At 50.3% G+C, this 16,025-nt stretch overlaps 1 protein-coding gene across 3 annotated transcripts in view; it reads left to right on the plus strand.

The window, feature by feature from the left end:
* The window catches only part of RAB11FIP3 (RAB11 family interacting protein 3), a 108,754-nt gene that overhangs the window by 56,393 nt on the left and 36,336 nt on the right, over window positions 1–16,025 (plus strand). For 2 of the 3 annotated variants that reach the window (XM_032269376.1, XM_032269377.1), the window contains exons 3-4: window positions 3,827–3,921; window positions 15,211–15,422. In XM_032269376.1, coding sequence (XP_032125267.1) covers window positions 3,827–3,921; window positions 15,211–15,422 — 307 coding nt within the window. Of the gene's footprint in view, window positions 1–3,826; window positions 3,922–9,094; window positions 9,756–15,210; window positions 15,423–16,025 lie in introns of those variants that run through there. The other variant, XM_032269378.1, reaches the window with a different exon arrangement.

Raw genomic sequence — 16,025 nt, forward strand, 5'->3', positions numbered from 1 at the left:
GAGGGGGGTGCTGGGGCTTCAGGGAGAGGGGGGTGCTGGGGCTTCAGAGAGAGGGGGTGCTGGGGCTTCAGGGAGAGGGGTGTGCTGGGGCTTCAGGGAGAGGGGTGTGCTGGGGCTTTAGGGAGGATGTGCCACCATGGCATTGGACACATGGCCTCTGGGGCTGCAGGCTCTGCTTTGCTTTTGTGTAATTTGATGTCATGATTTATGTTTCATTAGGAAGGAGAGTGAAAATAGAGTAAAACAAAGTCGAAGATGATTTTGAAATTATTTCATAGCATTTAGAAGAAAGGAAAATGTGGATGAGGCGTGGTAGCTCATGCCTGTATTCCTGGCACTTTGGGAGGCCAAGGTGGGTAGATCATCTGAGGTCAGGAGTTCAAGACTAGCCGGGAACATGGTGAAACCCCATCTCTACTAATAATACAAAAATTAGCCAGATGTGGTGGCGCTCACCTATAATACCAGCTACTCCGGAGGCTGAGACAGGAGAATTACTTGAACCTGGAAGGTGGAGATTGCAGTGAGCTGAGATCTTGCCATTACACTCCAGCCTGGGGGACAAGAGTGAAACTCTGTCTCAAAAAAAAAATAAAAAAATAGGAAAACGTGATCACCCCCACTGCATTTCAGCCCATGTTTACTTCAGGTGTTACCAGCGTGGCTGCGGCAGCCTGTGTTGTCTGTCAGTGCCGTCTGGTCCGCATCAGGGAGTGGCCACCAGGATGTGCTGACCTAGTTTGCAGGGAAGCACGAGGAGGCTTTACCGTCACGGCCACAGGCCTTGTTTCAGGAATAGAACGAGGTAGAGAGGGAATTGTTCCAAATAGGCCATGGCTGTGTCCCACACACCCCTCAGGCTCTGGAAGAGGAAGATAAATGCAAATGAAAAATTCCCAATTAGGCCGGGCGCGGTGGCTCAAGCCTGTAATCCCAGCACTTTGGGAGGCCGAGGCGGGTGGATCACGAGGTCAAGAGATCGAGACCATCCTGGTCAACATGGTGAAACCCCGTCTCTACTAAAAATACAAAAAATTAGCTGGGCATAGTGGTGCGTGCCTGTAATCCCAGCTACTCAGGAGGCTGAGGCAGGAGAATTGCCTGAACCCAGGAGGCGGAGGTTGCGGTGAGCCGAGGTCGCACCATTGCACTCCAGCCTGGGTAACATGAGTGAAACTCGGCCTCAAAAAAAAAAAAAAAAAAAAAATTCCCAATTAATTGAAAATTGTTTTAGTTCTTATAGAGAAAACTGATGAGAATTGTATTTAGTTCCTACCAAGAACATAAAAACACCATCTGTGTTCATGTCTCTTGCTCTGCCATCTGGGGCAAGACTCTCAGATTGTTTGCCCCCATCAAGACCTGAGCTCTCATCCACTGTGTCCGAAACGCTCGGCTGTGTTTTAAAAGTTTTCAGTTCCGCGTTTTGGTGCTGAAAACGCAGGCAAGACTGTTAGCATTTTAAAATGTAATTTAATTTTCTTTTTTTTTTTGAGACAGAGTCTTGCTCTGTTGCTGGGCGCTAGGCTGGAGTGCAGTGGCGCGATCTCGACTCACTGCAGCCTCTGCGTCCGGGGTTAAAGCAATTCTCCTCCCTCAGCCTCCCGAGTAGCTGGGACTACAGGCGCGCACCAGCACGCCCAGCTAATTTTTGTATTTTTTAGTAGAGATGGAATTTCACCATGTTGGCCAGGATGGTCTCGATCTCTTGACCTTGTGATCTACCCGCCTTGGCCTCCCAAAGTGCTGGGATTACAGGCATGAGCCACCGCGCCCAGCCTGATTTTTTATTTTTTAATTTATTATTTATGATACAGGGTTTTACTCCATCACCCAGGTTGTAGTGCAGTGGCGCAGTCTCAGCTCACTGTGGCCTCCGCCTCCAGGCCCAAGCAGTTCTCGTGCTTCAGCCTCCCAAGTAGCTGGGACTACAGGTGTGCGCCCACCACACCTGACTGATTTTTTAAGTAGAGACAGGGTTTCACCATGTTGGCCAGGCTGGTCTTAAACTCCTGATCTCAAGTGATCCACTGCCTCAGCCTCCCAAAGTGTTGGGATTACAGACGTGAGCCACCATGCCCTGCCTTTATTTTTAATAGACACTGGCTCTTTGCTATATTGCCCAGGCCAGTCTTGAACTCCTGGACTTAGTCCTCTAGCATCAGTCTTCCAAAGTGCTGGGATTATAGGTGTGAGCCACCATGCTCAATCTCCAGTTTTCTTTTTTCTTTGAGTTGGGGTCTTGCCCTGGAAAGCAGTGGTTGCAATCTTGGCTAACTGCATCTCTGCATCCGTGGCTCAAGCCTCCAGAGTAGCTGAGACTACAGGTGTGTGCTACCATGACCAGCTAATTTTTTTTTTTTTTTTTTTGAGACACAATCTCACTCTGTGGTCCAGCCTGGAGTGTAGTGGTGCCATTTGGGCTCACTGAAACCTCCGCCTCCCAGGTTCAAGTGGTTCCCCTGCCTCAGTCTCCTGAGTAGTTGAGATTACAGGTGTTTACCAGTATGCCCGGCTAATTTTTACTATTTTTAGTAGAAATGGGGTCTCACCATGTAGGTCGGGCTCATCTTGAACTCTTGACCTCAAATTATCCTCCCACCTTAGCCTCCCAAAGTGCTGGGATTACAAGTGTGAGCCACTGCATTTGGCCTAATTTTTATATTTTTTGTAGAGATGGGGTTTCACCATGTTGCCCAGGCTAGTCTCAATCTCCTGGGCTGAAGCAGTCCACCTGCCTCAGCCTCCCAAAGTGCAGGCATAAGCCACCATGCCTGGCCCCAACCTTCACTTTAAAAATAAGCGGAATACTTACTCAATACCTTAAACACAGTCTGTGGGCTTCAGAGGCAAGCAGGCTTCAGCTTGGTCGGGAGGCCCGTTCTGGGACAGGCTGGGTAAGTAAGTATTGCTCTGTTATAAGTAGCTGATATATTTTAAGCAAGTGGTTGAATGAATAGTGAGACAGTGTGAGGACACCTGTCTTTCGTCACTCGCAGGCCTCAGGAGGTGCTTTGACTGTGAATATCACCGAGAGGCTGGAAAAAAGGAAAAGCCAGTGCCTTTTCCTACAGGAGGAGAGGCAGGTGCTGTGGCATTGGTTGTGTTTACAAAGTGACATCTCTGTAGCTGATGTAGGAAGTACAGCCTGTCTGTCATGAGAAGACAGCTTTTCCTTTAAAGTTTTTCTCATAAAACATTGATTATAGAAGATAAGCACAAAGAAGAAAATGAAAACTGCATGAAACCAGCACCCAGGAAGAGATGTTGTTTTCATAGTATTTCATGATACCTACACCTTCCCCTGTAAATGTTTTTAAAGGTTTAAATCGAACACTTTCTAAAGGCTGTGAGCAGTTTTACAGAGCTCAACATCTTGCTCATTCTTTTAAGAAATAAAAAGTTGGCTGGGTGCGGTAGTGCACACCTGTAAGCCTAGCACTTTGGGAGGTCGAGGTGGGTGAGTCACGAGGTCAGGAGTTCAAGACCAGCCTGGCCAACATGGTGAAACCCTGTCTCTTTAAAAAAAAAAAATTAAAAAAAAAAAAAAAGAAATAAAAAGTTTATTTCTTATGTTCTTCCTCCTCAGAATTCTTGCCAGAAGCCTTGTTCCCGTGGGGGATGTGGCTCTGACCCGTCTGCCAGGCTGCTTTCTCTCCCTGGATTTCTCACGCTCACTAACTCGCTTGTCCTGACCCCCCAGGGATCCCAACTCCCACACATCAGTCCCTGGGGGCATCCTTCCCAGGGATCCCCAAGACTAGCAGGGGCCCCCTCACCAGGTGGCTGCGGGTGGCCTGCTGAGCATGGGGTCTTTTCCCCGCAGATCCCGATGGCCAGCGCTACGGCGGCGTTGCATCTGCCCAAGACGAGGAACCCCTGGCCTGCCCGGATGAGTTTGATGACTTCGTTACCTATGAGGCAAGTGGTTTTCACCCCGGAGCTTAGGGGAACTCTGGCATCCTCCTCCTCCTCTATGCCCCACAGGTTGTGCCTCCTGCCCGGGGCTGTCTTCTGTAGAAGCTGGCGTGAAGGGAGGGCCTCCTGCCTGTGTGCACCGTGGGGCTCTGTGGCTGGTGGGCTCTGAGGGCTTTGGCTGTGACAGGAGGACCACAGTTTTCTGTCCCACATGCCCTCTCAGTCTGGGCAGGAGTCCTCCCCTGGGGCCTGTCACCCAGCAGAGGCTGGGTGGACAGTGATGTCATGACCACCGCTGCCAGGCACAGGTGGAGCAGACAGCTTGGGAGGATTCCTTTTGTCAACTTCCAAATGATTTTCTGTGTTGGGGGATGTCTCACTATTGCCTGCCCCTGCGTGGCTTCCTCCATCCTGCTCTCATATGCAGCCAGGGTTGTCACGGTGGTGTGTTGTCTCCTGTCACAGTGGGTCCCGTGTTCGTAACACAGCTGTGGAGAGGGTCTACGAGCACAGCGTGGTCTACAGAATGTAACCACGCCCGCTGGTCTGGAGGGTGGGATTCCAGGAGAGCCACGTGGCTGCCATCAGAAATGTCTTCTTCACAAAATGCGTCAAGTTGAACCTGAGCCCTTGTGGGGTTCTGGGAAGGTGGAGGTGGCAGCCACCAGCTCTGGTCAGCCTGCTGCTGAGCAAAGACACTGGAAGTGAGGCTGAGCTGCCAGTCGGTGGGGCCTGGGCTTCTCATGTCAGTCCTCTGAGCACTGACTCGAAAGATAAGGCTACCACAGGGTAGGTTTTGAGTCACTTCTGGCTGCCACTGTACCGTGGGAGCCATGGGATTCTACCCTGTTCCTTGCTCTGAGAAGCTGCCCCAGGGATTAGTCAACCTCAGGTGGCCAGCTTCACTTCTGCCCACACAGACCCTGCCCAGACCCCTGGGGCGGTCCTCCCTTCCAGCTGTGTCCTGATTATCAGCTGGTCTGCAGCTGCCGGGGCAGGGTGCCCACCCTGGGTCCCAAGTTTGGCTGTGCCTTGGTGTGTTCTTTCTGCACGTGAAGCGGCAGTGAGATGCTGGCCCAGAGGGCGTGTGGTGGGAGTCAGGCCCTCTCACGTGGCTGCAGCATGCAGGACGTGCTAGGAGACCTCAAGACCCCAGAAGGCAGCTCCTATTCCCTGAGAAGGACCTGGCTTCTTCATGAAGAGATACCCACAGCCCTGCAGTGTTTACCCAGAGCTGTTGGCCTGCAGCATCTGGGGAGCTGGGCGTTCACGTGCCTGTGTACACTTTCTCACGTGTATCTGTCTTTCTGTTCCCCTCTTATGTTTGTTATGGCATTGATTTTTTATATCCTGCGTATGGTGCAATGGCTGAAGAGTGGCCTCTCAAAAGATACATCCACCCAGAACCTGTGGCTGTGACCTTATTGGAAAAACATCTTTGCAGATGTAATTCATTGAGGATCTCAAGATGACATCATGCTGGTTTTGGGTGGGCTCTAAATCCAGTGATAGGTGTCCCAGAAGAGGAGGGGAAAAACACAGGGAGAAGACATGAGGAAGATGGGGGCAGAGACTGGCCACAGCTGGGGAACTCCTGGAGCTCCCAGAAGCCAGTAGAGGCAAAGGCTCTCTCTGAGAGCCTTAGTCAGGAACCAGCCCTGCCAACACCTTGGCTTTGTATTTTTTGTAGAGATGGGGTTTCACTGTGCTTCCCAGGCTGGTCTCAATCTCCTGGGCTGAAGCAGTCCACCTGCCTCAGCCTCCCAAAGTGCTGAGATTACAGGCATAAGCCACTGTGCCTGGCCCCAACCTTCGCTTTTAAAATAAGTGATTGACGTTAGCATAGATTGTGTTAAAGGTATTGAGTAAGTAACGCTACGTTCTAAGCAGCTGTTATATTTTAAGCAAGTGGTTGGATTAATAGACAGTGTGAGGACACCTGAGTGTCTTTCGTATTCGCAGGCCCTGCAAGGTGCTTTGACTGTGAATATCACCGAGAGGCTGGAAGCCAGTGCCTTTTCCCACAGGAGAGGCAGGTGCTGCGGGATTGGTTGTGTTTGCAAAGTGACGTCTCTGTGGCTGATGTAGGAAGCACAGCCTGTCTGTCATGAGAAGACAGCTTTTCCTTTAAAGTTTTTCTCATAAAACATTGATTATAGAAGATAATCCAGAACAGAGAGGATAAACTTCTGTTTCTCCAAGCCTCGTGGTCTGTGTTAGCTTGTTGTGGCAGCCCTGGGGCATGGATACCTTGTTACATTACTCAAGGCACTGAAGGCATCAATGCATTTTATCCTTTTTTTTTTTTTTTTTTTTTTTTTAAGTTTTTTTGGCTGTAAGTTTATTCAGTGCAAAATTATCCTCTCCAGTTTTACTGAGGTGGCTGACCACGTCCACAACCAAATTTGCCTGTAAACTGGGATTCAGTTGCTGACCCAGCCCAGCCTCGGCTTTCTTACTGGCACCAGGTGGCACAGCACTCCGTCTGTAGGTATCTGTCGGCTTCCTCGCTTGTGAGTCCTGCAGGTCACTCACCCTCCAGACCTTTGGGCCGAGCCCTTCCAGTCCCTGGACAGCTGCAGCACAGGGTGGCAGGCATAGTCTCCACGGGCAGATGAAAGTAATCACGGAGATACTGGATACCCTCACTGGGAAGGCACCAGTAGAAATGTCTCCAGGCAAACGGTTCCTTCACGTAGCCTCAGGACTTGAGAGACTGCATGGCCTTCACGACATGAAGCTTGGGCACATTCTTGTCTGCCAGCTCCAGGTGCTTAGGCATGTGGGTATCCTTCTTGGCCACCATGACTCCCTCCTTAAGAAGGAGTTCGTAAATGACAGTCTGGTTCTTCTTAGGCATCAACATCTCGGCGGCTGTAGGTGCCCGGGCCGGGGCTGTGCATTTTGTCCTTGAAGGCCTGTGTGGTCTGAATGGCATGGCCCTTGAGCCTCACACTTGGCACTTCAGAAGGGTGGAACCTGACATTTCAGAGTCAACCCTTCTCATATTTTTACATCCTAATTTCTTTTTTAGAATGGAGGAAACATTTAAGTTTTTTTGCTTAAAAAAATTCATACTCTTCATGTTTTAGAGCAATTTTAGGTTTCCAGAAAATGGAGCATACTGTAGAGCATTCTGGTACCCTCCTAAATTTTCCTGTGAGGAACATCTTGCATTGGCGTGATACGTTTGTTAGGGATCTACTCTAACAATGATACATTATTCTTTGTTTTGTTGTGTTTTGTTTGAGACAGTCTTGCTGTATTACCCAGGCTGCAGTGTAGTGACACAATCTGTCTTGGCTCACTGCAACCTCTGCCTCCTGGGCTCAAGTGAGCCTTCTGTCTCAGCCTCATGAGTGGCTGGGACCACACCCGGTAACCACCACGCCTGGTTAATTTTTTGTATTTTTTTGTAGAGACAGGGTTTCGCCAGGTTGCCTAGGCTGGTCTCAAACAACTCCTGAGCTCAAGTGAACCCTGCCTTAGCCTCCCAAAGTGTTGGAATTACAGGTGTGAGCCACTGCACCTGGCCTGATACATTATTATTATTTTTTGAGACAGAGTTTCAGTCCTTGCCCAGGCTAGAGTGTAATGGCATGATCTCGGCTCACTGCAACCTCCGCCTCCTGGGTTCAAGCAGTTCTCCTGCCTCAGCTTCCGAGGTAGCTGGGATTACACGCATGCGCCACCATGCCCACCTAATTTTTGTATTTTTAGTAGAGATGGGGTTTCACCATGTTGGCCAGGCTGGTCTGGAACTTCCGACCTCAGGGGATCCGCCAGCCTCGGCCTCCCAAAGTGCCGGGATTCCTGGTGTGAGACATCGCGCCTGGCCTGATACATTATTAACTGAAGTTCATAGTTTACATTAGGGTTACATTACTCTTGATGTTCTATATTCCATATTTTGACAAATGTAGAATGACAGGTCCACCATTATTGTGTCAGAGTCGTTTCACTGCCCTAAAAATCCTATGCTCTGGGCAAGGCACGATGCCTCATACCTGTAATCCCAGCACTTTGGGAGGCCAGGGCGTGTGGATCAACTGAGATCAGGAGTTTGAAACCAGCCTGGCCAACGTGGTGAAAACCTGTCTCTATTAAAAATACAAAAATTAAAAATTAGCTGGATGTGGTGGCGCACACCTGTGATCCCAGATGCTCGGGAGCCTGAGGCTGGAGAATTGCCTGACCCCAGGAGGCGAGGGTTACAATGAGCAGAGATTGCGCCACTGTACCACAGCCTGGGAGACAGAGCGAGACGCCGTTTCAAAAACAAAACAAAACAAAATCCTGTGTTCTGCTGGCTCATCCCCCACACCAGCCCCGACAACCACCCGTCCTCAGTGTCTCTACAGCTCTGCCTTTTCCAGACGTCACGGAGCTGGAACCATCTGGCATGCAGCTTTTCAGATGGGTTCCTTTCCCTTAGTAAATGTGCACTTACGGTTCCTCTATGTCTTGCTTTGCTTTTTAAGGGTGGGATGTAATTTTCCACAAAGTAGAATTAGATACTGTGAAACTTATGGAAAGATTGTTCTTTTAAAAAACAGCTTGCACATCATATAATCTTAAAAAAATAAGCCTAATAAAGATATGAGTGGGGAATATGTTTGTTACATCAGATAGCCTATTCGGAGACCCTACGCTGGTGATCTTCAGGTAAATTAACCTTTTATTGATTGATGTCGTGAAGTTGGTTCTAGTCAGACACATTTCTTTTTTTCTTTTTTTTTTGAGACGGAGTCTTGCTCTGTCGCTCAGGCTGGAGTTCAGTGGCTTTGGCTCACTGCAACCTCTGCCTCCTGGGTTCAAGTGATTCTACTGCCTCAGCCTCCTGGGTAGCTGGGATTATAGACACACGCCACCATGCCCAGCTAATTTTTGCATTTTTAGTAGAGATGAGGTTTCACCATGTTAGTCAGGCTGGTCTTGAACTCCTGACTTCATGATCTGCTGCCTCGGCCTTCCAAAGTGCTGGGATTACAGGTGTGAGCCACTGCGCCCGGCTGAGACCCATTTCTTTTCACTGGGAGCATTGCAGCGCTTCCACCGTGTTGGTTGGGTAGAGTGTACAGCTAGTAATGGTCGAGCTGTGGCGTCCTGGCTGGGAGGGTTACTGCCTCTGCTAACTCGGAATGTCTTCCCAGGGATCCTTTCGGCAGGCAGCTTGGAATGGGAGTCTTGCTGAGTAAGGGGGGAAGAGTGGAAGGCGATAGACGGTGGCGCCTCTGAGTTCTCAGGCATGGTGATGTCTGAGGATCTGAGCAGGTGGAGCCCAGGGGTGGTGGGGCTGTTTGTCCGGGTTTCTCAAAGAGCGAAGGGAAAGTCAGGGAGTGTAAGGTGTGTCTCACAGAATCGTTGGGCCATGCTCTGTCCAGTCCTCCCTCCTTCTCCCACTACCCACGGTGTCTGGAGCAAAGAGCAATGACGGGGAAATGTGTCTTTTGTACAAACCATTATCAGGAGCTTAGGAAGCCAAAAACAAAAGTTGCTCTGTTGTGAGCACTAACTAACCGTTTGTTAAAGCAGCAAGGACACTTCCTGAACTTTGCCTCCCCCTCCCTGGCCAGCACCAGCAGGAGGCTCATTAGAGCGTGTCTGCAGCAGGTTAAACTTTCTCCTGGGTGGCGATGTGCCTCCAGGTGAGCATACAGGCTTTGCAGAAACCCCAGCATGACAAGCAAGCAGGAGGTGACGTTGTCGTTTGAGAAAAGCCAGTGACCTGGCTGGGACGGACACATGATGGGGAGCCCATCCCCAGCAGCATGCCCTTCCTGGAACCTGTACACAGAGCCAGGCCCTTGTGAGGCCGCCCGGGCCAGCATCTGAGGGTAAGAGGAATATTCCTTTTTTTTGTGGTGGAGAAAGGTTCAGGGAAGAAGGAACTATGATAGGGACAGTGTTGGCCACACTGGAGTTCCTGATGGCCCTGAACATGGGCCTTATTCTCTGTCCACTGGTGATTTGGAGGACTTGTTAACTAGTGAATGTAACGTTTAGACGTAGTGAAGTTTTCTAAGATGCACTTTGATTTTCAGGTGAGTTCATCTTAACATTTGTAATGTGTAAAAATATTAAAAGTTGGTAGCATAGTGTTTTATCCAGGAGGCCGGGAGTGAGCACTCACTGTGCTTTGAGGTGTTTTTGTCTCTGGAAAGGCAGGTGATGGCTGCCCTGGAAAACCCCATGCAGGGAGACCCTGAGCAGCAGAAGCCGAGCTGCAGGCCCGAACCGGGGAGTGAGCGTAGGCGGGCAGCTCCTGTGAGCTGAGCTGTCCGGAACCCCCAGTGGCATCCAGCCCACCAGGGGCTCTGAGTGTGGATGGCGGTGGCATGGAAGTGGGACTTCCACAACCCCAGAGCAGATAGAGGGGCGGGTGCAGTCCTGAAGCCACAAGGAGTGGAGGCTGAGACAGGTGGATCACGAGCTCAGGAGTTCAAGACCAGCGTGGCTAACATAGTGAAACCCTGTCTCTATTAAAAATACAAAAATTAGCTGGGCATTGTGGCAGGCGCCTCCTGCTACTTGGGTGGCTAAGGCAGGAGAATCCCTTGGACCTGGGTGGTGGAGGTTGCAGTGAGCTGACATTGTACGACTGCACTCCAGCCTGGGCTACAGAATGAGACTCTGTCAAAAAAAAAAAAAAAAAAAAAAAAAAGGGCTGGGCATGATGGCTGACGCCTGTAATCCCAGCACTCTGGGAGGCCGAGGCAGATGGATCACAAGGTCAGGAGATCGAGATCATCCTGGCCAACGTGGTAAACCTTATCTGTACTAAATATACAAAAAATTAGCCAGGTGTAGTGGCATGTGCCTGTAATTCCAGGTACTTGGTGGGCTGAGGCAGGAGAATCCCTTGAACCTGGGAGGTGGAGGTTGCAGTGAGCCAAGATCGTGCCATTGCACTCCAGCCTGGGCAACAGAGCCAGACTCCGTCTAAAAAAAAAAAAAAAAAAAAAAAAAAAAAAATTTAGGCTACATAGTGAACCGCTGAACCTGATGTTGTAATAACCATACTCTTTTTTTATTTTATTTTTATTTTTTTATTTTTTATTTTTTGAGACGGAGTTTCACTCTTGTTACCCAGGCTGGAGTGCAATGGCGCGATCTCGGCTCACTGCAACCTCCGCCTCCCGGGTTCAGGCAATTCTCCTGCCTCAGCCTCCTGAGTAGCTGGGATTACAGGCACGCGCCACCATGCCCAGCTGATTTTTTGTATTTTTAGTAGAGACGGGGTTTCACCATGTTGACCAGGATGGTCTCGATCTCTTGACCTCGTGATCCACCCGCCTCGGCCTCCCAAAGTGCTGGGATTACAGGCTTGAGCCACCGTGTCCGGCCAATAACCATACTTTTTAGAGTTGGCTGCAGGTCTTCCTGGTGCCCCTGGGGTGAGTCTTTGTCACTGTGTCACTGATGACTCTGAGACAGTACAGCCCCTGTGAGTGTGCAGTCCTGTTAGGGTAGCTGCCAGCTGCCCTCAGACCGTCTCAGACCTGTGCTCTGGGCTTGGCCTTCCCCACTGGCCCAGTCTCTGACAGACATCCTGGGCCTGCCTGCTTTCCAGGTCACTCGAGGCTTTCCTTCCTGGAGTCTCGCAGGCCCAGGACGGCCCAGCTCTGTGCTGAGTGGGCCCTGAGCCCTGCCTTCCTGCAGGAGTGGGAGCTGCCCAGGGACGATGAATAGCAGGAGACCTAATGTCTTACCAGGCTCTCCTGGTTCTGGATTTTACAGTGGTTGCTTTTGAGGAATGACTTGCTTTTTATGAATTACTTCCTTAGATTCTAGGGGAGATGGGGTTTTCCCCTGGAAGGATAAGTGCCCTAACTGGACACCTGGAGTAGGTACACTCCACAGCACTCCCTATTCCCTCGTGGCTTTAGAAGCAGCTGGCAGGAATTTTCCACCCACCAGTGACACTCGCACCCTGCAGTCCTCGTTTATGTGCTTTGAAAAGCACCTTCTTGGGTTGTCTCATGGTTCCAGGAGGCTGTCACCTTGTGAGATCAGAATTTATAACCCCCGTTTATAGCATTGCTCCACGTGGTTGAGTCACGGGTCTAAACTCACACGGCTTTTGATAAAGGGGCCAAAGATGGAACTGGGGCCTCCTGCAAGCCACACCAGACTCCTGGCAGCTCAGCCTGGCCCTTCACATCTCTTCCAGTGAGGCTCAGGTGGGTGCAGCCTGGCGTGGGACCCTCTGGTAGCCCTCTCAGGTCTTAGCACACTTGGTCTCTCTTTTTTTTTTTTGAGATGGATTCTTGCTCTGTCACTCAGGCCTCAGCCTCCCCAGTAGCTGGGACTATAGGTGTGCGCCACCACACCCGGCTGATACTTGTATACTCACCATGTTGGGCAGGCTGGTCTCGAACTTTTGACCTCATCATCTGCCCTCCTAGCCCTCCCAAAGTGTTAGGGTTACAGGTGTGAGCCATGGCAACCAGCCTTTGTCTACTTCTTACAACACTAGAACTAGAGTGGAAAGGGTATCTTTTTCTGCTGGGACTGCAGCTTTTCTGAGATCTTGTTTATTTGCAAATTGTTAACCTCAGAGTCTTCTGGCATGAAATGTTGGCCACTTTTCCTAACCAGCAATTTCATTTTCATTGAGGTTGAAATTATAAATTGAAAATGTTGGCTGGGCATGGTGGCTCGAGCCTGTAATCGTAACACTTTGGGAGGCCGAGGTAGGCAGGTTGTTTGAGGCCAGGAGTTCAAGGTCAGCCTGGGCAACATAGCAAAACCTTGTCTCTACAAAAAATACAAAAATTAGGCTGGGCATGATGGCTCACGCCTGTAATCCCAGCACTTGACTGGGAGGCCAAGGCAGGCGGATCATGAGGTCAAGAGATCAAGACCATCCTGGCCAACATGGTAAAACCCCATCTCTACAAAAAATACAAAAATTAGCCAGGCATGGTGGCGCGTGCCTGTAGTTCTAGCTACTCAGGAGGCTGAGGCAGTAGAATCGCTTTAACCTGGAAGGCAGAGGTTGCAGTGAATGGAGATCGCCTCTGCCCTCCAGCCTGGCAACAGAGCAAGCCCCCATCAATAAAAAAAAGTTAGTTGTGCACAGTGGTGAATGCCTATAATCCCAGCTACTTTGGTGGCTCAGGCACAAGAATCACTACTATTTTCCTATGCCTGGTCCTATGCTAGGTGCTAGATACTTAAGAGGAAAAACAAGTTAGGTGTGGTGGCTTATGCCTATAATCCCAGCACTTTGGGAGGCCAAAGGAGGCAGATCACTTGAGCTCAGGAGTTTGGGACCAGCCTGAGCAACATGGCAACACCCCATCTCTACAAAACATACAAAAATTAGCCGGGTGTGGTGGCTTGCACCTATAGTCCCAGCTACTCAGGAGGCTGAGGTAGGAGTATGGCTTGAGCCCGGGAGTTTGAAGCTGCAGTGAGCCTAGATTGCACTACTGCACTCCAGCCTGGGTGTCGGAGTGAGACCCTATCTCAAAAAGCCAAAAGTCAGAAAACACTAAAAACAATTGGGCACAATGGCTCATGCCTGTAATCTGAGTAGCGTGGAAGGATCACTTGAGGTGAAGAGTTCAAGACCAGCCTGGGAGTGAGACCCTGATTCTAAATAAATACATGCATACATACATACATAACAGCTGAGCCAGGTGTGGTGGTGCCTGTAGTTCCCAGCTACAGCTAGATCCTCTCTCTATTTTATTAAAATAAAAACAAAAAAATTAGTCTTCCGGGCTCAGTACCTTACACTTGTATAGTTCCAGCACTTTGAGAGGCCAGGGCGTGTGGATCACTGGAGCACAGGAGTTCAAGACTAGCCTGGAAAACATAGCAAAACCCCATCTCTATAAAATTTCAGAAAATTAGGCATGGTAGCTCGTGCCTGTGGTCTCAGCCACTCTGGAGGCTTAGGTGGGAGGATCGCTTGAGCCCAGGAGATTGAGGCTGTGGTGAACTGAGAGTACACCATTGCACTCCAGCCTGGGCCTCAGAGAGAGACACTGTCTCCAACAACAAAAAAAATTACTCAGAGTACCTTGTTTTTGCTCTCAGACATGTACCTATTTTTCATTTTTAAAATGTTCAATTTTGTTTTATTTATTTTACTTTCATTTTTGAGAGTGGCTCACTTCGTCACCCAGTGGTGCGATCTCGGCTCACTGCAATGTCTGCCCTCCAGGTTCAAGCAATTCTCCTGCCTCAGCGTCCTGAGTAGCTGGGATTACAGGTGCGTGCCACTACACCCGGCTAATTTTATGTATTTATTTATTTCCTTTTTGTTTTTGAGACAGAGTGTTACTCTTGCTGCCCAGGCTGGAGCACAGTGGCATGAACTTGTCTCACAGCAACCTCTGCCTTCTGGGTTCAAGCAGTTCCTTTCTCAGCCTCCTGTATAGCTGGGATTACAGGCATACACCATCATGCCCAGCTGATTTTGTATTTTTAGTAGCGACGGGGTTTCTTCATGTTGGTCAGGCTGGTCTCAAACTTCTGACCTCAGTATTTTTAGTTAATTAATTTTTTGAGATGGGTTTCTGTCACTCAGGTTGTAGTATAGTGGTGTGATCACAGCTCACTGCTTTTGGTCTTAAAGGGTCCTCCTGGCCAGGTTTGGTGGCTCACCCCTGTAGTCCCAGCACTTTGTGAGGCCGAGGTGGGAGGATCACTGGAGACCAGGAGTTCAAGACCGTCCTGGCCAACATGGTGAAACCCTGTCTCTACTAAAAATAAAAAATTAACCGGGCATGATAGTGCATACCTGTGTTTCCAGCTACTTGGGAGGCTGAGGCAGGATAATCGCTTGAACGCAGGAGGCAGAGGTTGCAGTGAGCCGAGATCATGCCACTGTCCTCCAGCCTGGGCAATAGAGCGAGACCCTGTCTAAAAACAAAAAACAAAAAAAAACAAAAAAACCCCAAAACCAAACTCCTTTGTCAGCCTTTTGAGTAGCTGGGACTTACAGGCATGCACCACCATACCTGGTTAATTTTTGTATTTTTTGTAGAGACGGGTTTCACTTTGTTGCCCAGGCTGGTCTTGAACTCCTGGGTTCAGGTGGTCCACCCGCCTGGGCCTCTCAAAGTACTGGCATTACAAGCGTGAGCCACCGCGCTCGACCTGAATTGTGTTCTATAAGTAATGTCTCTGCTGTCTCTGCTACAGACAGTTGGGACTTCCAGTGTCAGACCCCTCCCTCCACACTGCCCTCTCCGGGGCCTTGCAGCAGTGAGGTGTGGGGCCTTGCAGTTCCCTTCCCACGTGGTGCCAACTGACTGCTGGCGCACTCTCTCCTAGGCCAACGAGGTGACGGACAGCGCGTACATGGGCTCCGAGAGCACCTACAGTGAGTGTGAGACCTTCACGGACGAGGACACCAGCACCCTGGTGCACCCTGAGCTGCAACCAGAAGGGGACGCAGACAGCGCTGGTGGCTCGGCAGTGCCCTCCGAGTGCCTGGACGCCATGGAGGAGCCCGACCATGGTGCCCTGCTGCTGCTCCCAGGCAGGTCTGTACCTCGCCACGGGCCTCCTGGAGAGGCTGTTGGGATGTGGCACCCTGTGGAGGTGTCTCTTGGGCAGATAGGGGTCTTGGAGGAGTGCGTGCTCTTTAGTATCCATTACATGGGGGTGGGGCTTGGCCCTGCAGTAGCTCCTGACTGTTAAAAACGTGGGCTTTGCATGAAGAGACCACGCAAACAGGCCTTATGTGAGCAGCATGGCTGTTTATTCACCTGGGTGCAAGTGGGCTAAGGCCGAAAAGGGCGTTAGTAAAGGGCAGTGGGATAGGAGTTGGTTTTGTAGGTTTGGGGTGGGCCGTGGAAAGTTACGGAGTAGGATCAGTTACAGTGGTGGGTAGGGGCCAGGAGTATACATGACCACAAGTTCAGTTACAATGGCGGGTGCAATAGTTAAGATGGTGGGGTGGGGTGAGGAGTATTCACATTATTGTAACAACAGTTAAAATGGCAAGGAGGGGTGAGGGGAAGCTTATGTCCAGTCAGGGATAATGGTGGGGGTGGGGGTGGGGGTGGGGCGGGGTGGGGGTGGGAGTGGGAGGTGATCCGCCTAGGCAGGCAGGACTTTAGACTTCCTGGGTCCCGGCTTGCACA

Source organism: Sapajus apella, unplaced genomic scaffold, assembly GCF_009761245.1.
Source record: "Sapajus apella isolate SASKATOON/1434 unplaced genomic scaffold, GSC_monkey_1.0 scaffold192, whole genome shotgun sequence".
In the NCBI taxonomy this organism is placed as follows: Eukaryota; Metazoa; Chordata; class Mammalia; order Primates; family Cebidae; genus Sapajus; species Sapajus apella.